At 42.6% G+C, this 25188-nt stretch overlaps 1 protein-coding gene across 1 annotated transcript in view; it reads left to right on the forward strand.

Annotated features, from left to right (window-relative positions):
* The window catches only part of LOC136875960 (uncharacterized), a 170440-nt gene extending 146337 nt beyond the window's left edge, over nucleotides 1-24103 (forward strand). The window contains exons 2-3 of the mRNA XM_068228282.1: nucleotides 22972-23285; nucleotides 24095-24103. Coding sequence (XP_068084383.1) covers nucleotides 22972-23285; nucleotides 24095-24103 — 323 coding nt within the window. The remainder of the gene's footprint in view (nucleotides 1-22971; nucleotides 23286-24094) is intronic.
* Nucleotides 24104-25188: the final 1085 nt, after the last annotated feature.

Genomic DNA, 25188 nt, shown 5'->3' on the forward strand with positions numbered 1-25188 from the left:
GATCAAATAATTCCACATTGGTCAAGGTAGATTTTGGTACTTTATTACACGAACTTCACCTGTACCTGTACGACTAATGCAAGGGAACATCCGAAATGAGAAATGAATCTGCCGAATAACACCCGTCATATCTGGGTAGGCTTATACAATACACCAATGTATTATTATTATGTCCGACTCGTTGGCTAAATTGTCAGCGTACTGGCCTTCGGTTCAGAGGGTTCCGGGTTCGATTCCTGGCCGGGACGGGGATTTTAACCTTCATTGGTTAATTCCAATGGCCCGGGGGCTGGGTGTTTGTGCTGTCCCCAACATCCCTGCAACTCACACACCACACATAACACTACCCTCCACCACAATAACACGCAGTTACCTACACATGGCAGATGCCGCCCACCCTAATCGGAGGGTGTGCCTTACCAGGGCTGTACTAGGCTAGAAATAGCCACACGAAATTATTTATTATTATTATTATTATTATTATTATTATTATTATTATTATTATTATTATTATTATTATTGCCATCATTGAGTGGATCAGATGGTTGAGGCACTGGCCTTCCTACCCCAACTTGGCAGGTTCGATGCTGGCTCAGTCCGGTGGTATTTGAAGGTGCTCAAATACGCCAGCCTCGTGTCGGTAGATTTACTGGCTTGCACTGAGCACCATGAGAATTGTGCTTTACACATGTCTGGATATTAAAAGTAGAATCCAGGACAATTTCCAGCTAGTATGGATTATTGCATTGATTCAGAAATATGCACCGCGTGTATCGGTGTATTAATCCCCAAAAATCAAACGCCATGGCGCAACAGCCCCGAAGGGTCATGGCCTACCAAGCGACCGCTGCTCAGCCCGAAGGCCTGCAGATTACGAGGTGTCGTGTGGTCGTCACGATGAATCCTCTGGGCCATTATTCTTGACTTTCTAGACCGAGACCGCTATCTCGCCGTCAGATAGCTCCTCAATTGTAATCAGTAATCACGTAGGCTGAGTGGACCTCGAAGCAGCCCTCAGATCCAGGTAAAATCCCTGACCTGGCCAGAAATTGACCGCAGCGCCTTCGGGTAGGAGACAAGCTCGCTACACATTGACCGTGTATTAATCCGACCTTCTTCAAATACGGAAGCTGTGAATAATATTTCTGTCTCCATCACTATAGTATTTGATCAATCTTCACGTTCATTATCTTTCATCGATATCCCCTCTCTTTTTTAGTCATATCACCTTATTATTTTTGAATTTCATATTCACGGCGGAGAAAACATCAGACTTGAATTTCTTCTCGGTATACAGTAGCTCATGAGAGGAGCTGGTTCCTACCGTTGGCTATCCTGAGAATGATTTTCCGTGGTTTTCCATTCTCCTGCACGAAGGCGAATGCCGGGACAGTTCCTAGTATAGACCTTGGCCACCAACCCCCTCACCTTCTCCACACATCTCCGGGAACGACAACATTTTAGTATAGTAGACCCTGGTTGGAGTAGTAGTGATAGTAGCAGTTCATGGTGAGCCACCTGTTGACGAACGTGACGACAATCTCATCAATGGAACAACGGTGTCTGTCGATTTCAAACCTTTAGGCATTATTATAATAGTCATGGTGTACTGCCGAAGAAACGAAGCAAAATCTTTGCGAGACATAAAGTTTGCAAGAACCCAAAATATATAACTTCTACTATTCTTGGCCATGAAGGTCTCAATCTAAACATTTTATTATAAATTAGGCCTTCCTTAAGAATATTCAGTAAAATGGAGACAGTTTTCGCTGTGGAAAGGCTCGGTTAATGCATGTTCCAGTTACGTCATCTTATTCCCACAATGACATTCATTAAGTCTTCCACTCTATACTCCCTCTCTTTAATGAGCGCTCTTTGCTGTGTGGTCCCACCCGGCTGTTATTCACTACTTTAATTGTTTAAGCTCCTATTTCAAAATGGTATCGTAGTGGATAGCTTACATCTTGAGGGCGCAAATTGCAATTTAGTAATACATTCGTGAGCCAGGGTAAGGATTTTTCACTCCCGAAGTAATGTTCATATTGTTCGGCTGGTATTGGCAGTGCTCTTATGAACTCCACTACAGAAGAAGTTAAGGTCTGAACATGGTTACATGATTCACCGCCAGTGTAGTGATCCGTCAAAAATCGGATGTCAATTTTTTGTATGAATAGTTCGGCTCCATGGCTAAATGGTTAACGTGCTGGCCTTTGGTCACAGGGGTCCCGGGTTCGATTCCCGGCAGGGTCGGGAATTTTAACCATAATTGGTTAATTTCGATGGCATGGGGCCTAGGTGTGTGTGTCGTCTTCATCATTTCATCCTCATCCCTACGCGCAGGTCGCCTACGTGCGTCAAATCAAAAGACCTGCATCTGGCGAGCCGAACTTGTCCTCGGACACTCCCGGCACTAAGAGCCATACACCATTTCATTTGTTCTTAGTATGAATAGAATACTTTTCTCACTTCTGTCGCTGGTCGTAAGTGAAAACCTGAGTCCAAGCAGGAACACCGCATAGACTCTCAATTGATAAATTAAGTTTGCAAAATTGCACCGCTTTACTTCCACCCAGTAAACTCCGGTTGAGGGTTGTTCCCTCTTATTTTCATTGTCCTGATCCCCTTAATCTTAGTGTATAATTATTGGACATTCATGATTCTCATCCAGCGTTCAGTCCTGTTGGACACTCATTGTCTCCAAATTATTTGCAATCTGCGTAAGTATGAAACAAGTGTCTGGTCACAGGTGTATTATGCGACCAGAAGACTCATCTCTATCTAATATGCAAGGTGTATCGCACGGTCATTCACCCAGTAGCACTCGATAGGGCGGAATGTTGGCCCGTGAGCAGATCCTTTGTGATTGAGATGAGTATAGATGCTAGTTGTTATGTGATTGCACCATCATAGGAAGGAAGGAATGCCCTCAAGATCACCCCAGTGCCGACCAAGAGGGGGAGAGATGAGACTGCGCGGCTGAGGAGGTAGCCAGTGCTGATGGAGAACGGGATCTTGAACTTAGCCCTGACGGACGACGACTCCGAAGATGACAGAAAAAGCGCTGGTTGAATTGTCAGCAGGAGGATATGCGATGAGCAGGTGTTCAACACCCCCACAGCCTAACGGGAATAACGCTAATGAAGAAGATAAGCACGAAACAACATACTTCTGTTGCATGGTGTGATGTGTAAAAAAAAAAAAAAAAAAAAAAAAAAAAAAAAAGAAGGATTTTAGGAATAAGGTGAGAATGGAGTAGCTTTCAAGAAAAGTGAAGTTTCATATAGGAGGGCAAAAAGCAAAGCAAAGTCATCTCCGTACAGGCCATGAAGGCCCCTGGAGGGGTGGAAGGTAAAGGCTTCCACTTGAAGGGGTGGAGTGGTTAGCTCTCCACCCGACCGCCTTTGTCCCCAGGAAGTAACCTGGTACTCATTTTTGGTGTTGGCTGAGTGAACCTCAGTGCCATGTGCACCTCCGGAAGTGGAAATCTCGTTTCTTAAATTTTACGACTTCCTGACGGGCAATATGCCATACCTGCAGAAAACTGTACGCCTCAAAACATCTATCCTTTAATGCCAAACTCGGACACTATAATGCAATAGTCGGACCGCAAGTCCTCTACGCAGCAGAGTGCGTATCTTTAACTTAGAAGACCCCGCTAAGAGCCATCGAAGAAAGGAATTTCCTGAGAAAGACAATAGGACCAAGGATCCTATCAGATGAAACCGCGAACTTTCCAAACACCGAGAAACCCTCACAGATGCCAACAGAAAAAGACGGCTTGCTTTCTAAGACCTATACAGAATGGATTGCCACAGGCTGTCCCGTAAGGTTTTCAAAGTAGCCAGCAAGAGTAAAGCCACTGGGTCCCTGTGGATCCAGCAAATAGAGAAGAATCTCGCAGAACTTTTTATTAATAATGCCATTTAATTAATAGAAGTAACTAACATCCCTTACAGAAGCAAACATCAATAAGACCAGAAAATGGTATGAGGAACGCAAGATAAAGTTCAGCAAGGAAATGATGGATTACTGGACCAACAGAAAAGCTCAAGATGCCAGGAAGAAAGGAGCAGCCAAACCACCATCAAGAACACCAGAAGCGGCAAATATCGACGACGATAACAACAACTAAACCACAAACACCGTGGTCCTCAGGTGGCCTAAACGAACTAAATAATAATAATAATAATAATAATAATAATAATAATAATAATAATAATAATAATAATAATAATAATAATAATAATAACAATAATAATAATAATAATAATTCGTTGTCGGTGTTGCTCTTCTTCTTTCCTCCATCCACGTCTTTCTCGTCTTCAACTTTGGCCTTTCTTGAAAACCCCGGCGGTCTTTCAGTTTCCTCTTGAGTGGATTGCGTTCTTGTATATCTTCATAAGCGATCGCCATCTCCTCTGACCGGGCGAGTTGGCCGTACGGTTAGAAGCACGCAGCTGTGAGCTCGCATCCGGGAGATAGTGGGTTCGAACCTCACTGTCGGCTGCCCTGGAGATGATTTTCCGTGGTTTCCCATTTTCACACCAGGCAAATGCTGCGGCTGTACCTTAATTAAGGCCATGGCCGCTTCCTTTCAATTCCTAGGCCTTCCCACCCAATCCCATCGTCGCCATAAGACCCATCTGTGTCGGTGCGACGTAAAGCAACTAGCAGAAAAAAAAAAATCTCCTCTAGGTGCCTTTCTATCTCCGTGGACCAAGTTGGTTGGGTTTTCTTATCTTTAAAATAGGTAAAGATATGGTTCGCTAATCGCGTGGGTTTCATTCTTAGCAAGTGTCCATAAAATGCAATTCTCCTCCTCCGCATGGCATCAAAGATCTTCTGGACATGAGTATGCAGCTCCTGGTTATGCCGACGTTTATATTCATCTTTGTCTTTAATTAGGCCGATAATTTTCATTAAGATATTTATTTATTTATTTATTTATTTATTTATTTATTTATTTATTTATTTACTTATTTACTTATTTATTTAATTTCACTTTTTCTACAACCTGTCACAATAAAGTTCGATTAATGAAGGCAGAAGGGTCGATTGGCAACACTGGCGACACACAACGCTGCACCTGCGTAGCAGCAGGCTTTGACAAACTGCTCCCAACGCTGTTCAGGTGAGCATCGTCTGTGTGCCGTGTAAGACCTGTTTGACACAGTGCTTGTTTAACGCGTTTGTTCTGAACAGGAACATGAACGACTAAAAGATCAATGTACAGTTTTGTTTTAAGATTGGCAAGACACCGAAAGAAACGCATGCGGTGCTGGTACGTGTTTATGAAGATCAAACACTGTCCTTGAAGTGTGTGTAGGAGTGGTTCGCCCGTTTTCGAGGAGGCTGAGAAAATGTTTCTGACAACCTCCGTAGCGGAAGACTGGCGACTGCCGTCAGTGACAAAAACATTGAGAAGGTGAGGGCATTAATCACGAATGATCGGCGATTAACTGTGCGCATAACAGCGGATGAACTGAAGATTAACCGTGAATCCGTGTGACAAATCGTTACCCAGAAGTTAGGAAAGAGGAAGACGTGTTCTCGTCTTGTACCACATCGCTTGACTGACGATCAGAAGCAGGAACGTTTAGAGGCTTCACAGGATTTTGTCGAAACGGCGGATGTGACACCAAATTTCTTGAACTGTATTGTCACTGAGAATGAAACCTGGTGTCTCAGGTACGACTCTGAAACGAAACGGCAAAGCATGGAATGGCGTTCTCCGGGATCACCTCGTCGGAAAAGGTCAGAGCCGAAAAGTCACGCGTCAAACTCGCTGTGAAAGGAAAGAGATTTAACGATATTCCTGACATCCAACGAAACGGGACGAGGCTTTTGAACACCATCCCATAGCAAGCTCTCGTGCAAAGTTTCTAGAACATGTATTGCCGATCTCAGCAGTGCTTAGTTATGGGAGGGGACTATTTCGAAGGACAGTAAGGTCACTGTCGTGCATTGTGTATCTATGATGATAGTACAGGACTTCACCGAACTTTATTGTCAGAGGTTGTATCGGGCCTTTCTTGTTTATAACAAGGCATTCCGCTGCATACAGTGCAATAACATATGACTATTGCGTTCAAGAATATGGACATGTTGTTGTGAACTTCTTTGAACAGTTGATAAGCCATTTCCATTTTATTCATGCGCGACGCGAAAACTTTTTTCAGAGATGTTTTGTTCGATCTACTCTCCACGATATTTAACTTATCTATCTGTTTGATTGCCCCCTAGTTTACTTTTAGCTCTCTTGATGCTGGCTTGATGTCAGTTATAAATTGCGTATTCTCCAAAGAGATCTGGAGGCCTGCTTTTTCCGTCCATGTCTTGAGGTGTTTAATTTGCTTTGTAGCCATGTCTAAAGAATCAGAAAAAAATGCTAGATCATCTGCAAAAGCTAGGCAATCAGTTGAAAGGTTCATGTTCATGTAACCTAATCTCACACCATTTTGGAGCCCATCGTTGTTAATTTCTTTGCGCCACTCACGGATGACTTTTTCAAGGATGCAATTGAAGATCAGGGGGGAGAGCCCATCTCGCTGCCTAATTCCTGTCTTTTTCTTGAAACCGTTAAAATTTCTCCTCTGAACTTAACTCTGGAGGTTGTGTTAGATGGGGTCCGTTCGATGAGTGTTTCTATCAATCGAGTCTACGAAGGTGACCACAAATTTCTTGTTCCTTAGTTTCAGATATGAGAGGATAGATTTCAGATTCATAATTTGCTCGGCACATGAGCGCTCTTTCCTGAACCCTCCCTGGTACTCTCCCAGTTGTGGATCAAGTTGTTCTTCTGCCCTAATCTGCAAAGCTTTTGAGAGAATTTTGTAAGATACTAAGAGGGGAATGCCACGGTAATTGTTGACATCTGTTTTTTTGCTAGTGGCTTTACGTCGCACCGACACAGATAGGTCTTATGGCGACGATGGGACAGGGAAGGGCTGGGAGTGGGAAGGAAGCGGCTGTGGCCTTAATTAAGGTACAGCCCCAGCATTTGCCTGGTGTGAAAATGGGAAACCACGGAAAACCATTTTCAGGGCTGCCGACAGTGGGGTTCGAACCTACTATCTCCCGAATACTGGCCGCACTTAAGCGACTGCAGCTATCGAGCTCGGTGACATCTGTTGTGTCCCCTTTCTTATGCAATGGGTGAATCAAGGCAGAAGTCCTGTCATGTGGAAGTTTCTCGGTTTCCCACATCTTGTTGATGATATCAGTCAGTTGACAGCATACTTCAACAATTCAGCAGTTAACGAGTTCTCACCTGGCGCCTTGTTATACTTATGGGACTGAATAATCTGTTTGATTTCTTCTTTCGTTGGAGGAGATGAATCTGGGTAGACATGTATGTTATCTTCAAATGAGAAAGTGAATATTAGAATTTTATAATTGAGAAGAGGTTCAAAGTACTTCGCTAGAATCTGGCAATTATCTTTGTCACTGTAAGCTAGTTTCCCATCCGAGTTTTTGAACTGTAAACTTGTTGGATTATACTTGTTTAGATTGCGTTTGAAGGTTCTGTAAAAGTCCCATGTGTTGTTCCTCTGGAGGTGTTGTTCAGTCTGTGTAAGTCGAATTCTTGTTGTAGGCATGTTGTATATTGCGAATAGTTTTTGCCGCGCATTGTCTCTTGTTCACGAAGTTTTCCCGGATATATTGGTTCTTTTTCGAATTCCATTTTTTCCAAGCAAGTTGCCTTTTTTTTTTTACCACTGAGTCACGTTCATCATTTCACCAAGCATATTTCTATGACTTCATCAGTGGGACTCTTTCCTTTGCTGTTGTAACCAAGGTCTGTTGTAGCTCTTCCCAGTTTTGGAGATTCAGGGATTCTAGTTTCTTCGAAAATTTCAGGACATGAGCGTAGTTTTTCAGTATCGAATCGATTGATCTTCTTCAGTCCGTCTGGTACACTTGGTCTTGCTTGCATTTTTTATCAGGACATTATAGGCATCCTTCCTATGTATTATCAATCTCCCCCTATCCATTAAAAAACTTCATCAGAGTTGTTAATGAGATGAAATGAATGACGTGATATGTGAGAGTACGAAGGGAGCGAGCGAAACCCGGTGTCGGCACATAGTCTACTCCTGTTGAATAGCACCAAGGGGTCTGCTCAAGGCTTAAGACCCCCCTCCGATGGACGAATCACCATCAAAAGCGTCATATGTGCTCACCCCATACGAGCACTGCGGGAAGATTTGGAACTGATTCCAGACTTTTGTCTCGCAATCTATTGTCTCGCAATCTAGTGATTTATCACCACGTCTCCTACTCTGCCGGCCAACATTCTGATAGTGAAAATTGTTTCGACCAACGGGACTCGATTCGGTTAACCACAGTATTAGACTTGATGCCTTAACGATCATGGATACCAGGTGGTCTCGAACTTAGATCTAAATAAATTCCGACATTCTTTCCTTATAGTGAAATAATAATGAAAATGAAAACCTACAACCTGTTTTCCAGTCTTTGACCGGGTCAGGGATGTAATGAATGAATCATATATAGGCCGTTATTACGATGGGGTCGCCACTCCCAAAGTGATTTATATTAATGAGTGATAGATGCTATGAAATGAGAATGGAGAGTGTTGCTGGAATGAAAGATGACAGGGAAAACAGGAGTACCCGGAGAAAAACCTGTCCCGCCTCCGCTTTGTCCAGCACACATCTCACATGGAGTGACCGGGATTTGAACCACGGTATCCAGCGGTGAGAGGCCGACGCGCTGCCATCTGAGCCGCGGAGGCTCTAGTGAAATAATAATATTAGGCTAATAATAATAATAATAATGTTTTAAATGAGAGCTCTCAATAGCTATACATTTTAAGAGATGCCGGGGTGTCGAAATTTTGTCCCTCGGGACCATCCTGGTTTGGCGAAAGACAACAACGTGGAGTTGTATGATAGTAATAATAAATGCCTGACTCCTCGGTTAAATGGTTAGCGTACTCGCCTTCGGTTCAAAGGGCACCGGGTTCGATTCCCGACCGGTCCGAGGACTTTAACTACGTATCGTTTATTCTTCAGGCTCGGGTACAGTGTGTGTTTGTCTCAATACTCTTCAATTAAATAAACACTCCACACTACCAACCACCGCAGAAACGTACAGTATTTAATATATACCTCCTAACAGGGTTGCCGTCAGGAAGAGCATTCGGTCGTAAGAATGGGCCATGCTCCCCTCATTTGCTGACTCAAATTGTGAAAAGAACAGAAAATAATAATAATAATAATAATAATAATAATAATAATAATAATAATAATAATAATAATAATAATAATAATAATAATGGTCAAACTATGATGAGTAAATTTGGACAAATTTCCCAAGTAAATAAATTCAATTACCTTGGAGAAATCATTCAACCTTATGGATTAAATTGTGAGGCAAATAAGGAGAGAATTACTAAATTACAAAAAGCATATCGAATCACTTGGAACACATATAAGAAAAAAATCATTATCTCGGAAAACAAAAGTAAGACATTATAATACAGTAGTAAAACCTGAAGTATTATACGCATAGGAAACCTTAATCATTGGCGGTAGATCACTCATAAAAGATATAGAAAAGCAAGGAAGAAAATGTTAGGGAAAATTTTCGGCCCAGTCTGCACAGAGGGAGTATGGATGAAAAGAAAATCTCATGAAATTTATTGCCATACTGAAAAAAATCTCAGGCACTATCAGGAAAAGGAGGTTGAATTTCTATGGTCACATTTTCAGAATGAACAATAATTAGATTGACCAAAATAATTCTAAATCTTGCCCTCTCACTGAAAGTAAAGAACAACTGACAAAATTAAATAGAATCAGATCTTCAGGAAATCAACATCAACCAGGAAACTGTGAAGAACCGATCTTCTTTCAGAACAATGGTTAATAACCATTGTTTCGCGGAGCCAAATGCTAGAACTAATAAAACCTGGACAGAAGAACGTAAGAAGAATTTCAGTGAGAGGATGAAGAGATTTAGAGAAGCGTAAATAAGTTCAAGCGTGCTCCTCAGTTGGGCATAACGATGTGAAAATAATAATAATAATAATAATAATAATAATAATAATAATAATAATAATAAATTGTTACGGGGATATCCGTGGAGGAGAAAGAGGTGAAAGAAGTTGTGGGTGTTGAATGGGTCTAACTACGATATCAGAAATTGAATTAAAACTTTAACAAAGGTTATATTTCTCTTTAAATCACAAACTTAACAAATCTTTCACTCAGTGAAATAATGAGGTTACAGGTACAATGACAATTTCAAATATTGGAAGATCCAAGATTCAGAACTTTAACAGTTCTGGGGTTCATGCCCCTACTTTACAAATTTACAATTTCGTAAATGAGGTATAATTTAGGCAAGGGCAGAAATCTGCCAAATTCAAGAGCACTTTGCTCTCACAAATTACAGCCTTCCAGAGGCGCACCTCAATACAGCAGTTGAATTTAGAAAACACAGAAAAGAGCTTGCATGCTCTCCAACTTTATCAAATTTTCTTCCAGCCCGCTTAAGGCAACATTACAAAACCTTACAATCTCTGGCCCCTCTAGGCGCAATTTACACTTAACAAAAGTTAGTACACAGGGGTATCTAGTACCCAACCTACCGGGCCTTTGTGGAAAAAGAATAACAGATTAAATTAATGGCCCGAATACAAAATTAATGGAGGCGTTTGCTTGCACTCTCGGCCCAATGATACAGGGGCTAATCCCAAGCTACTGAGGTGACTCGAATGAAGGTAAATTTAATACATTACAGGAAAGAAAAACAGTTACAAAATCGTAGTCACCTCAAACCAAGTTGAAGGGGAACTGGAGAGGGTATCACACTCTCTATCCCCGATTTACAGTTTTAAGAATTTATGAAATTTTACATTTGCCGAAATGAGGTTTACATTTTAGAAAACAGAAGGTTACATAATTAGAAATTTGAACCTTACCTTCGTTTAAGTCTGTGGAGGTAGCTACAGAAAAATAAGTCTGGTGGACATTACCTTGGCTGCTGGTCTGCCTGGCGAAGAATGAGGCGCCCCGCCTCCTGTCTTAACACACACACTCAGAAATACGGCGATCGAGAGACAAGGTAGCCAGAACAGCCGCAGTTTATATACCCAAAGGGAAGGGAAGAGAGGATTCTGGATTAATCCGGACACACACTCTCAATTTTATTGGCAGACTCAAAAGTTACACACAAAGAACCAAAAAGAAGCCTGTGATAGAATGAAAAATAATTACAGAAAATATTTATTGGCCAGATTCAAAACTGGCGGAATGAGAAAGAAATGTTAAAAACTTTGAAATATATATAAAAACAAATGAAAGTTAATTTACTACAGAAAACCCATGAACACCAAATTTCTTTTAATAACAACTTATTTTATCTTGCATCAGAGTGCATGACCACAATTTTTGGGAGTGACATCTATGGAGAAATGTCCAAACTTCTTGAAGTGAACAAACATCAAGCAACTAAATCCAGTCAGTTTAGGCAATTTCACAATAAGACAATTACTTAATACTGGCCGCACTTAAGCTATCGAGCTCGGTAATTTAGATCTACCAGATGGCAGTGAAAACTGGAACTCTGTTCCGGTGACGTATAGCTGAGTTTAATCTGATAAAAACGAGAGATATTTTAGATCCTTTCCTCCTTTCCTCCTTTCAAAAGTCCGTGTACCCCTGCCAGGTTTAAACTCGTTATCTTGCGACCCGGAGGTCGACACTCTACCACAGTTCTACGGAGGCTGGTAATGCATGTTAAGACTCGCTTACGACTGAATGCTCAGCATTATCTTGTAAACTCAAGTGGGGAATCGAACCCAGGTCAACCAAACAGGAGCTAGTGTACTGAAAGTAGTAACTCGGTCTAAGTTCACGGAGGTGTTGACTGTGATCTCGTAAGTCACATATCTAAATCAAGAAAAGCCCGTGCTGCCGGACAGAGCTGTACGTATGTAGTTCTTTTCTAGAGCTTATGTCAGTTTTTCTTTTCTTTCTATTACACAAACAAGTTTATCTTATCAGAAGGAAGTTTGTTCCGCTGTGCTGCACTCGAAGAATGTAACCGTATGTAGTGAACGGCACGTGACTGAAACAGATAGCTGCAATCACTAGATCAGGTCAAGGTATGTCAGATTTGTTATGAACTATCGCTTTCTTGCGCACTAGATTCCAAATGAAACAGCTGGCTGACTCCGAAATCTCGTAAAGCCACAAGTCATGCTGTCACGAGACCTCAGGGAGCTAGGACAAGCAAGTCACCGGCTTATCTCCCGAGTGGTCGTGTCTCTTTTTTTCGAAGTCAGAGGTCGTCTGGGTTGACTTTATCAACCATTATGTCTGTATTCTAGGAATTTCCTGCAGATTCGCTCGTGCATATTCAGGAGTCTTCTTTTACTCCTTCTCATTTCTTAAACTACTGTACTTAGGTTCGCCACTATGTGTGGAGTAAGCCCAGTTTTTCGGCTGGATGTCTTTTCTGAAGCCAACTCTACGTGCAGGGATTCACTATAGCGCGTTTCTGTGGTTTAATTTAATTTCGTGTGGCTATTACTAACCTGGTGGGCCGGCCCCACGGTATAGGGGTAGCGTGTCTGCCTCTTATCCAGAGGCGCCGGTTTCGATTCCCAGCCAGGTGAGGGATATTTGACCTGTATCTGAGACCTGGTTCGAGGTCCACTCAGCTTACGTAATTACAATTGAGGAGCTGTGGTCTAGAAAGCCAAGAATAATGGCCGAGAGGATTCGTCGTGCCGACCACACGACACCCCGTAATCTGCAGGCCTTCTTCGGGCTGAGCAGCGCAGCGGTCGCTTGGTAGGTCATGACCCTTCGGGGCTGTCGCGCCATGGTTTTTGGTTTGGCTTTTACTGCAAACCTGTTGCAGCCCTTGTAAGCCAGAACCTGGGCGGTATCTGCCGTGTATGGGAAACTGCATGTTATTGAAGTTCGGATAGATTTGTGTGAGTTGCAGGGATGTTAGGGGCGTTACAAATACCCAGTCGCCGAGCCAGGGGAATTAACCATTTTAAGGCTAAAATCTCCGACCCGGCCAGGAATCAAACCCGCGGCCCTCTGAACCGAAGGTGACTAGGCTGACCATTCAGCCAAGGGTTTATCTATTGATTTGTATGTTTCTATGTTGCATATAAATGAGGATGTGTGTCAAGAAGAACCTAAACTCCTAGTCTCTGAGGTAGAGAAGTTAACCTGAACATTCTTCTCTCGTCCTTTTTACACCTTTGCGAAGTTTCCAATGATGAAAATGCTTATCTCCAACGATATATTTAATTCTTTAATTTATTGGCCTTCATGTAGTATCACATTTGGCCATCACTATATTGTTTGTCTACCCCTTAGTTCCGTTTTCTTATAAATGTGGATGAGGTGAGATGAAATTTTATGGCATCCACAACGTCATTGTTCCGCCTCAGGTCTAACATATCAGGCCATTTAAACATCTTACCTGATTTCCCCAGTAGCCTGTTTGAAATGGTGATGGTGGTTAATGTTTTGAGAGGAAGTACAACTGGGCAACCATCCTCTATTAACACTAATCAGAGGGAGAACATGGAAGGAGACCGACACTTCGAAAAATCCAGGTATCGGCCAAAGAAAGGCAAGGGCTACGACGAGCATGAAAATGAAAGACTCCCTAGTCCTCGTAAACCTAATACCGTCTTGGTCGGAGAAGTTCTAGAGTTGACCAAGAGTGGTGGGACAGGATAGATGAAAGTGAGGAGCCTGGCAGTCCGCCTCTGTGGTGTAGTGGTTAGCGTGATTAGCTGCCACCCCCGGAGGTCCGGGTTCGATTCCCGGCTCTGCCACGAAATTTCAAAGTGGTACGAGGGCTGGAACGGGGTCCATTCAGCCTCGGGAGGTCAACTGAGTAGAGGTGGGTTCGATTCCCACCTCAACCATCCTCGAAGTGGTTTCCCACTTCTCCTCCAGGCGAATGCCGGGATGGTACCTAACTTAAGGCCACGGCCGCTTCCTTCCCTCTTCCTTGCCTATCCCTTCCAATCTTCCCATCCCTACACAAGGCCCCTGTTCAGCATAGCAGGTGAGGCCGCCTGGGTGAGGTACTGGTCATTCTCCCCAGTTGTATCCCCGACCAAGAGTCTGAAGCTCCAGGACACTGCCCTTGAGGCGGTAGAGGTGGGATCCCTCGCTGAGTCCGAGGGAAAAGCCGAACCTGGAGGGTAAACAGATGATGATGATGATGATGATGAGGAGCCTGGCACAAGTAAGGGGAAGCTATGCCAGGCCAGAGCTACGGGCCCCGTGGTTGCCTACTCACGTTCCCAAGCTAAGAGCCTCGGGAACTTGTTTTAGTTATCTCTTATGATAGGTAGGGGATACCGTAGAAGTTATTCTACCGCCCCCACCCACAGGGGGACTTATATGAAATATACAATCATGTGATTGTTCTCGCATGTCCAATTATTACACCATTATTGCAGTTTTTTAAATTCAAGGTGATTTCCCCCACTAAACGAGATGGTTTAATGATTTTCTAAGAGCTGCCGTGCTATACGCTAGATAGGGAAGGCGCGGTCTTGTCGACAGAGATCTAGAGCTCATCCGTCACTGTCCAAGTCTTTGCTTTCAGAATCCCTTTCCTCGTACAATGAACTGCCACAGGAGAAAGAGTATTTTTCTTAGTGATTTTTGAGGTCTTATAGCGAGAGATTGGATAGGAAAAGGCTCGGAGTAGGAAAGTAGATCTCACAGAATTAGAGGGGAATTCCTCAAGGCGGTATTATTGGACTTTTATATTTACTTATATATAAAAATGATATGAGTAAAGAAGTGGAATCAGAGGTAAGGGTTTTTACAGATGATGTTATTCTGTATAGAGTAATACATAAGTTACAAGATTGTGAGCAACTGCAAAACGACATCGACAATGTTTTGAGATGGACAGCAGGCAATGGTATGATGATAAACGGGGTTAAAAGTCAAGTTATGAGTTTCACAAATAGAAAACGTCCTCTCAGTTTTAATTACTGCGTTGATAGAGTGAAAGTTCCTTAAGTACCTAGGTGTTATATAAGAAAAGATCTTCATTGGGGTAATCAAATAAATGGGATTGTAAATAAAGGGTACAAATCTTTGCACATGGTTATGAGGTTGTTTAGGGATTGTAATAAGGATGTAAACGAGAGGGAATATAAGTCTCGGGTAAGACCCCAACTAGAGTATGGTACCAGTGTATGGGACCCTCACCAGGATTACCTGATTCAAGAACTGAAAAAAAAAAATCCAAAGAAAGTAGCTCGATTTGTTCTGGGTGATTTCCGAGAAAAGAGTAGCGTAACAAAAATGTTGAAAAGTTTGGGCTGGGAAGACTTGGGAGAAAGAAGACGAGCTGCTCGACTAATAGTGGTTTGTTCCGAGCTGTCAATGGAGAGATGGCGTGGAATGACATTAGTAGACGAATAAGTTTGTGTGGTGTCTTTAAAAGTAGGAAAGATCACAATATGAAGATAAAGTTGGAATTCAAGAGGACAATTTGGAGCAAATGTTCGTTTATAGGAACGGGAGTTAGGGATTGAAATATCTTCCCAAGTGAGATGTTCAATAAATTTCCGATTTCTTTGAAATTATTTAAGAAAAGGCTAGGAAAACAGCAGGTAGGGATCTGCCACCTGGGTAATTGCCCTAAATGCAGATCAGTATTGATTGATTGATTGATTGATTGATTGATTGATTGATTGATTGATTGATTGATTGATTGATTGATTGATTGATTGATTGAAGGTAGTGGCCGCGGTTCCAGCATTTGTCTGGTGTGAAAATGGGAATCTACGGAAAATCATCTACAGGGTTTAATACGGGTTTCCGACGCATGTTTGTTTAATGAAATGTGTTGTCTCGTTCATCATCTCTATCAGTTTGGACATTTCATTTTTGAACACCTGTATAAGGCTGGTGTCAGGAAGGCCATCCGGCTGTAACACTGGACCATATCCATATCAGCGGCACAGATCGCTTCTGTGACCCCGCCAGAATGTGAAATAAGCGGTGAATGAAGAAAGAATAAGGAATAAGGCTGCATTTTTACGTGGGTGTTGATATCCTGTGATCATAGCCACCGGACCTCCAGTTTTATATGGAATCCGAACCACAGGGGCGTGACTTTTCATTTTAATTTTACAAATCCTGTTTGCAATGGTCGGGATTTGACCTACGGCCGCTTTAGTGAGAACCCAATGACTATGCCATACTGCTATTACGTTTCCCATCCGGTGATAACATTTCAGGTATGTTTTTAATTTTTTTGGATGAATCTGTACATATTTCCAAATATTAAAAAAAAAAAAAATTGTACGGCTCTTTGCCTGAATGGTTAGCTTACTGGTCTTCGGTTCAGAGGGTCCTCGGTTCTATTCCAGGCCGGACCGAGGATTTTAACTACCTATGGTAAATTCGTCTGGTTCAGTGACTGGGTGTTTGTGTTAGTCTCAGTGCACTTCTCTTAGAATATTCTCAATTCACTACTCTATCAACCACCATAGAAGCACGCAATACTGAATACATTCCATGGGGTTGGCGTCAAGATGGGCAGCCTGGAATAAAACTGGGCCAAATCCATATCAGTTGCCGACACCAATAAATTGGGATTAAGGGCTGGAAGAAGTAGAAGAAGATTTTAAAATATTAAAAATCGAGGGAGTTGTTTTTAACAGCATTTCTTGCAGTAATATATTCTATTTCTGGACCAAACTGATGTTTAACAGTGAGGAAATTGACATTTTTCTGCAAAATTAGATGTTAGAACTTTAATTTGTTAGAACTTCTATAATTTTCCTCCCAAGTAAAATATTGTCTTTTTGTTTTAAGAATCTGTTTACGTCGCACCGACACATATAGGTCTTATGGCGGTGATGAGATAGGAAAGGGCTAGTAGTTTAAAAAAGCGGCCGTGGCCTTAATTAAGGTACAGCCCCAGCATCTGCCTGGTGTGAAAATGGAAAACCACGGAAAACCATCTTCAGGGCTGGCGACAGTGGGATTCGAACCCACGTGACCAAAGCCACGCGGCCATTTGTTCTGTCAAGTAAAATACATTGCAGTCTCAAAATATAGGGAAAGTATATTTGTCCTGTCCTATGTCTTTTGCTGTTTACCGTAAACATTACAGACAACTTTAAGTTATTCACAGCCTGGTATATATTTCAGATCTGACGTTACTTGCGAAATATTCACGTGAAGAAGTTGTACAAAATGAAATATTTGAGGGATGCCCTCGTTTACGTCTTGGCTCTCCAGTGGTTTACGGCAGTGACCAGCTGGTGACCGTTACTTATCTTCCCCATGGAACTATTCCAAAATGTTTTGTTTTCTCTTTTTCATGACTGAAGAACGTGTTGTGACTTCTCGTTTCGCGTGACGCACATTCGTTTTGTTTTTGTTTCTAGCACTCTTCGCTATCATAGTTCTCTTCGACAGTTTCTTTGTGTGTATTGTCACGAGATAGCCCTTACCCAGGTGGGTCTCTGTGAATAGCAGATGTCTGCAGCTTTTCTCTGGTAGACATTACCAAGGTCAGGTATCAGCCTCTAAGAAGCTGAATAGCACACTTGATCGAACTCCATTACGTACTGCAATGCTCCCACAATGGAAAGTAGATGAAGCTTGTAGTCAAAGTTTTAAACTAATATCCAAAACCAAAGCAAATCAAACCTCGTAGCGCAACAGCCCCTGAAGCGACCGCCTTCAAATTACGGGGTGTCCTTTGGTCTATACGACGAATCCTCTCGGCCATTATTCTTTGTTAAAGCGATGTCACTCGGTAAAAACGTAGGAGGATTTAAATGTCAGATAGGAAATATATAACGGAAAATTATTTATCATATCAAGTATTTAGCAGGAGCGATGCGTGGTATTGTTGCAGTGTTGCACAACTCCCAATAAAATTAAACCTCCTTTGTCGTCTTTTCTTCTAATTTTTTACTTTAATAAACCCGTATTCTAAAATATGTAAACATCAACCATTTTTGGTCGTTCGATGTACTAATGCTTCGTCATGGACCAATAAATTCTGCCGGCTTCGAATCAAACTCGGAGGTTTGCTTTCCTACGGCAACTCTCAAGCGGACAGCGCGGTGCAATGTGTTTTCAGCAGGGACGACTCTAAACCTGTACGTAGCATCGAGTAGCACGCTCGCCAGTGTCGGTCAGTGGGTGTTGTACGAGACCGGCAAGCCCCCTATCAAGAAACAATTCCAAATATTCCCGGTAGATTGCACCACTCTGAGGAGAATACTTCATGCTTGCTTTCTCTACTCTCGCAGCGGTAATTTCTTTTCCACGCTACTAGGGTACGCCATACCGGTCCATCCACAGTATTATCAACATTTTGCATCAATGAAAACTAGTGAGGTATACTTGGGGATAAAACATGACGGCCTCAGTTCCTGGAAGCAAGCTGGATTCCAGTAGTCAATCACACCCTGCACCCTGCTGAGTATTAGGTGTTACAACCTCTGGCGATGATTACGGTCTCCATCCTTCGCGGCAGCTAGGTAGTAGGTCCTGGATCGTTTCCTGGGGAATGAGCGCCCACTCTTCCAGTGGTATTGCCTGTATTTCGTTGATGATGTCGAAGTTGCAATATCGGACATTTCGGCCAAGCATATCCCACAGGTGTTCTGTGGCATTGAGGTGTAGACTGCGAGCTGGCCAGCTGGGTGGTCGTATCTGACCTCGTGTAGATATTCCGCCAGGCAGCGAGCAGCATGCATCAGGATGAAATTTTCAACAACTAAGGTAGCATAGGGGATTACATGATCTGTTAACACCTCTGCGATGTCCCATTGTGCATTCAGAGCACCTCCATCGATGAAAAGAATTTCCGTCCAGGCCTCAAAGCTGACACTAGCCCGTGCCATGATGGAGCCACCCCCAAATGGTGACCTCTCGGAGATGTTGCAAGATGAATATCGCTCCCTGCTCCTTCTCCACACTCATTCTCTACCATTAGGTGACTGGAGACATAATCGTGACTCATCTGTGAACAAGTACTGTTGACCACTGCTCCACAGTCCAATTCCGATTTTGACGTGCAAACTGTAATTGAGCTATGCTATTCTGTGCTGGGGGGTTAACTATGTACCAGTTGCAGATCTTCTTAAGGTCAAATTGGCTTCTCAGAGTCTTTGTCTGACAGCCCTCGCAGTCACAGTGACATTTCTTACTGCCTCGAGCCGATTTCTGGCTTGGACGGCAGTAGTTTGGCGTTCGCTCAAGACTTGGACGACGAGAAACCTATTGTCCCTAGCAGATGTAGACCTCGAATGGCCTGATCCAGGTTGACTGTGGTAGGTACTGAGTTCACAAGATCTTCTTAGAGCACGCTGGACGCTTCCATATGATGCACCAGTGGCATTAGCCGCGTAACGAATGCTGCGTCCATCATCCACCAACGCCACTGGACTTGCAATTTCTTCTGGACTAAGGGGCGTCTTAACTTGTCAAATGCAAAAGAGAAACTGAAGGAAAATGTTCCTTTGTGATAGATATTGTGTCACACACTGATAATCCATTAATAGCCAATAGCGGAGCCACTTTTACATGACCCTGAATGGGTAGCTGATTTAGGATTTTTAGCGGACATTACGGCTCTCCTAAGTGATAATTCGGGCAAGAAAAAAATCAGCTCATCAACGACTCGGTCAGCAAATTAAAGAAACTCCACCTCTTCAAAAACAACAATTTGGAGAAAAATACGAAATGCTTTCCTGAACTAGGCGAGCCTTTAATACGACCCGTAGGGTTTTAAAAATGCCTTATTCAAAACGTTAATATGTTTTGGTTGACAGCATCTATGCGGGAAGCAGGTCGCTTTGAAAAGTACGTCGAGGTGTTACAATCCCTTGCAAACGAGTTTCGCAGCCGATTCCAGGTGAAGTACCGGTATATCACTAACTGTAAAAAGAAGTAGAATATTTTAAGTGTACACGCGTAACATTAAATTAGAAAACATTAGTCCACAAGAACCTTTTATGGAAACATGTAGCTTTTAGATACTCAAAGCAATTTTTTTTAAATATTAAAACATAACTTTTAACTAAAAAACTGTTTTTTGAATGACAGGATGTTACTGACCTGCAGCCAATTTTACGTATTTATAAAGCCCTTTCCAATAGCAGCTCAAAGTGTACCTCCTGAATATTTCGAATTAAAATATTTGCAAAATGATGATCACCAAAAATCTATTTTACAATACAAAAATTTGCTTGAATTCTGTTAGAATTTCTCGAAGGAAGATTTTCCTAAGCTGCATCGAGAAGCAGCTAGGATTATTTCTATGTTTGGTTCCACATGTATATGAGAAAGAGTTCTTTTTTTCTGTTTTGACTTGTGCGGGAATTAGATTGCGTGCGAGTCTTCGCGATTGTAATTTTAAAAACGCTCTCAGAATCGCTGTCAGTCGATCCCTTGTTCCACACATGATTGTTATAATTGCAAAGATAAAGGGAAAGAGGAGATAGAGAGGATACACTGTCTGTTCAAACCAGATTTAAATAATAATATTTTTTGATTGTTTGCTTACTTCTTTAGCACCTTTAACCTTGTCTCGTCGAATTGAGCGTCTCCTCCCACCGTGAACATTTCGCAGCGAGAAGGAAACAGCCGGGAAGGTGAGGAAGGAGGAGACAGGAGGAGCGAGTGAGAGTTGGGGGGTGGGGTTGCACTGTGGTCAACCTAGCCAAGTCGTCTTTTGCACCTTGCGCCGCGCAATGCACCGGCGCATGCACCCTGGAAGGCTCTGATTTAGGCTATTTTACGAATAAAATGTCTGAGGCAAATGCTGTGGCTGTATAATTAAATGAAATCAAAGTTATATCGAAAGCAAAGAATGAAAATGTGTAGGGTAACTGTATATCACAGCTTTGACCAGTCCTCATATGTGCTACTCAGAATTAGTGGTATACAGCCCTTAGCACAAGCCTTATTAGTTTTACTCTTGCAAAGCACACACCGGCGTCTTGTTTGATTGCACAAGCTGATGTGTTGACCAGAGGATTGGAGAGAGAGAGAGAGAGAGAGAGAGAGAGAGAGAGAGAGAGTGGAGTATACGCCTGGTGGGAAGGTTCTGGAGCCTGTGGACATTTGCCATACTTCTTCGTAAGTGCCAGTACCACTTGTCTTCTAAATTCCAGATTGTCTACCTTACACCCATGAACTCTTGAAAGTAACGAAGGGGTGTTCATGAATAAATAACCATCTAAAGTAGGATGGGCATAACTACTTTTTGCTTCGAAAACCAACCTGATATTTGCCAAAATTCTAATCCATCTGGTCAACACCACCCATATATTTCTTGTTAGGTTGTGGTATGAAAAAAAGAACGGTCGACTTCTCCTTTACGGAATTCCATTTAACAAACTGTGTAGGCCCTAGTCCATATTCATTAGAAGCAAGAGATTGTCATTCTACTTAATGCCAACATTTTTTGTTCATCCAATGCACTGCAGAACGATCCTCTAGGCTTATTTTTGTCTATTTTGAATCTTCCAAAGGATATTTTTCCCTCACTGTTCCTCTACCTCCAAATCCTAAATTACCCAGCTTGGTTGCGGGAGTAGGATTTGTGAAGAAGTTGTCGAAAAACAATGTGACATGTAGATCGGTCGTGAATTCTTTCAAAATAGTTGCAAAGTGCATAACCACAGATTCACCCAGTCCTAATCCAGCCTCTAAATTTGAAGTCCCAGTCACGTTCTTTTCTCGTCCTTAGTAGATGTCAGAATTTCCACAGTACCCGCAAGGTGCTGCAAGAACTCATGGCGGTGTAGCCAAAACAGTTTATTATGCCTTTCAACGTAATAAGGCTTGTGCTAAGGGCTGTATACCATTATATGACAAGTGTCTCCCTGAGTACCACATATGAGGACTGATCAAAACTGTGATGTTCAGTTACCCTACACTATGTGAATGTACTTAACGCCTCCACAATCCTCTGTTTGTAACTAGCTATGTGGCCTCATTTAGTTCTATACCTCTTATATTTAAACGTTTAGAAACCGAGCCTAACCATCGTCACCTTGGTCCCGCTCTACTTCTCTTACCCTCCATGACAGAGTCCATTATTCTCCTACGTAACCTATCCTTCTCGATTCGCCCCACCATCGAACCCGGTTTATGCGTACAGAATCATTAATCGAGTTCATTCCTAACTTAGCCCGCATCTCCTCATCCCCGAGTATCTTCCTGCCATATTTCCCACCTGTTTGTACCAGCGATCGTTCTTGCTGCTTTCATGTCTGTTACTTCTAACTTATGAATAAGATATCCTGAGTCCACCCAGCGTTCACTCCCGTAAAGCAAAGTTGGTCTGTCGGCGGATGCAGAGTGGGACTCGGCCCACAAGTGGCCACGGCTGGTCCGTGGTCCGACAGCTCTGCACTCTCACCGGATAGAATTGGGTGGCCACGGCTGTACCGTGTGTATACGCCTCTGTATTCGGGAGACGGAGAAGGGCTGGTCCCTGCCGTCGGCTGTCCTGAGAATGGTTTTCCGTGGTTTTCTATTCTCCTGCACTAAGGTGAATGCCGGGACAGTTTCTAGTATAGGCCACGTCCATCAACCATCTCACCTTCTCCGAACATCTCCTTCACCGCATCACATCTCCCTGGTCCGAGAGACGGCGTTACCGTCTAGCAGGCCCGGCGTCCCCTTCAGGGACGGAAAGAAAAAGTTTTAGTAGTGGCGAAAACGAGCGATGCGAAAATAGTTTCGTCTGGGAACTGAATTCCTTCTTGTTGATTATTATTATTATTATTATTATTATTATTATTATTATTATTATTATTATTATTATTATTATTAAAGAGAACAAATTTCCTGAAGAAGGTAGGTGGAGTTTCTCCAGTGCTGCACGGTGGGACCACTCCTGAACTGGCTTGTGTGTTGTTCATTGTTTATTCAAGTGTATCACTTCTTGCCGCAGGCACTCCGAAACGCGTCGTTTCTCCCGCGCCCTCGCACAGACGTCGGCACACGACCGCTGGTGCAGGTGGACGTGAAAGCCCGCTTCTACCGGAACTACCAAACCCCAACTTTCCCCCTTTGTCGCCCATGGTGTTCCATAAGATCTCTCCGCTTCCTTCGCCTCATCTCGACAAGCACTTCTTCGATGTCTCACTCATCGAGATGAAATCGCAGGCTTCCTCCAGCTCCACTCTGGACTACGACTCTACGGAAGAAGTGTGGGTGATGCGTGATGAGAGCACCCAGACGGCTGAGCTTGTCCGGAGAAAAAGGGTGAGTTTGTACAGCTTATTTATTACATCACATGTCAGTTTCGGAACTTCTTAGTTAATAACTTTTTGGAATGTGTTTCTTTCTAACTTCTTCATGATTCTATAAGATCTTACTTGTTGCATCATTGCCATTTTGGGAATATCTTCCTTTCTAAGTTCTATAACATAATCCTTACCACTTAATTTGTCATTCTGCGAATATCATCATTTCTGATTTCTTCGTGATTCGTTGGGCCGATGACCTTCGATGTTAGGCCCCTTAAAACAACAAGCATCATCATCATCATCATCTTCGTGATTCTATAACATCTTCCTTGCTGCATCATTTGTCTTTTGGGAATATGTTACTTTCTAACTTATTCATGATTGTATATATACCGGGTGTTTCTCCTAAGATTCGTTGGGCGTCTTTTCTCGGAATGTATCCTGACTCCACCCAGCTTTCACTCCCGTAAATAAAGAAAAGTTGGTCGGAAAACATAGCGGTGTAAAGATAGTTTCGTCTTGGAGCTGACTTCCTTCTTACAGATTCTTCTTCTTCTTCTTATTATTATTATTATTTTTATTTTTCCGGGGATACTATGGTGGACTATGAATGTCTTAGAGAAATGGGCGTGGCTAATACAGGGGCGTTACAAAGAGCTAATTTAATGTCTTCAAAAGTGGCTTGCTGCGACGGCCCCCATTCGAATTTGACACCTTTTCTACGAAGTAGATTCAGGTGTGCCGCCCTATTTGCGGAGTTAGGAATAAATTTCCTGAAGAAATTCACCATGCCTATGAACCTAGCAATTCCTTTGATGTCCTTAGGAGACTTGAAGTCACGAATAGCCTGCGTTCTGTAGTGGTCTAGAGAAACACCATCGGGCGACACAGTATGCCCTAAGAATGACATAGAAGGCTTAGCAAAATGTACCTTGGATAACTTAACAGTCAACCCAGCCTTACGAAGGCGGTTAAGGATTTCCTTCAGATGATCTAAGTGTTCTTCAAAGGTCTCCGAAAACACAACTACATCGTCGAGGTAATGATAAAGATATTCAAACTTTGTCTGAGAAGACCCTATCCAGCAGTCTAGTAAGGACGGCCGCGCCCGTGGGGAGCACGAAAAGTACGCGGTTGTATTCACACAAATTCCGATTAGTGGCGAAAGCCGTCAGATGTTTGGATTCTTCTGCCAGAGGTATTTGATTATATGCCTGGTTAAGATCTAAGATGGTAAAGAACTTAGCCTTGCGAAACCATAAAAAACAAGAATGAAAATCAGGAAGGGGCACAGATTGTAACACAACCTTACGGTCCAACGCCCTGTAATCAATGACAGGCCTGAAACAACCTTGGGGTTTCGGTACGAGAATAATGGGCGATGGATACGCCGACCTTGAAGGTCGAATAATACCATCCCGTAACATCTGATCAGTGATTTCCTTAAGAGCATTTTAGGTGGAGAAAGCCTATAAGGAGGGAACCTCACTGGAATAGAGTCGGTTAGCTCAATCGTGTACTCAATAAGGTCAGTGACGCCAAGGGTTCATGAAAATATGTCAGGAAAAGACTGACACAACCTTCTAATACTTTCAGCCTGATGCTCAGGTAGATGCCTAACATCTAACGGCATTTCACACTGGGTAGGCGAAATGGATGAATATGACACAGAATTACATTTCAAAAGAGGGATTTTAAGGTTACTAACAAACTTAAAGGTGCACGACTCGCTCTGGAGATCGAGCACAAGACCGGAATGAGACATGAAATCAGCCCCCAATATTACAGTCCAAGACAACTGTTTACCCACAAATAACTTAATTTTCCAAGTGAATTTTGAGATTTGATCTTTAGCAAGAATAAAGCCTAAAATTTCTAATAGTGACTAGTTTGCCGAAACACATTTAATAGAAGACAAA

The sequence above is a fragment of the Anabrus simplex genome, chromosome 6 (assembly GCF_040414725.1).
Source record: "Anabrus simplex isolate iqAnaSimp1 chromosome 6, ASM4041472v1, whole genome shotgun sequence".
NCBI lineage: Eukaryota > Metazoa > Arthropoda > Insecta > Orthoptera > Tettigoniidae > Anabrus > Anabrus simplex.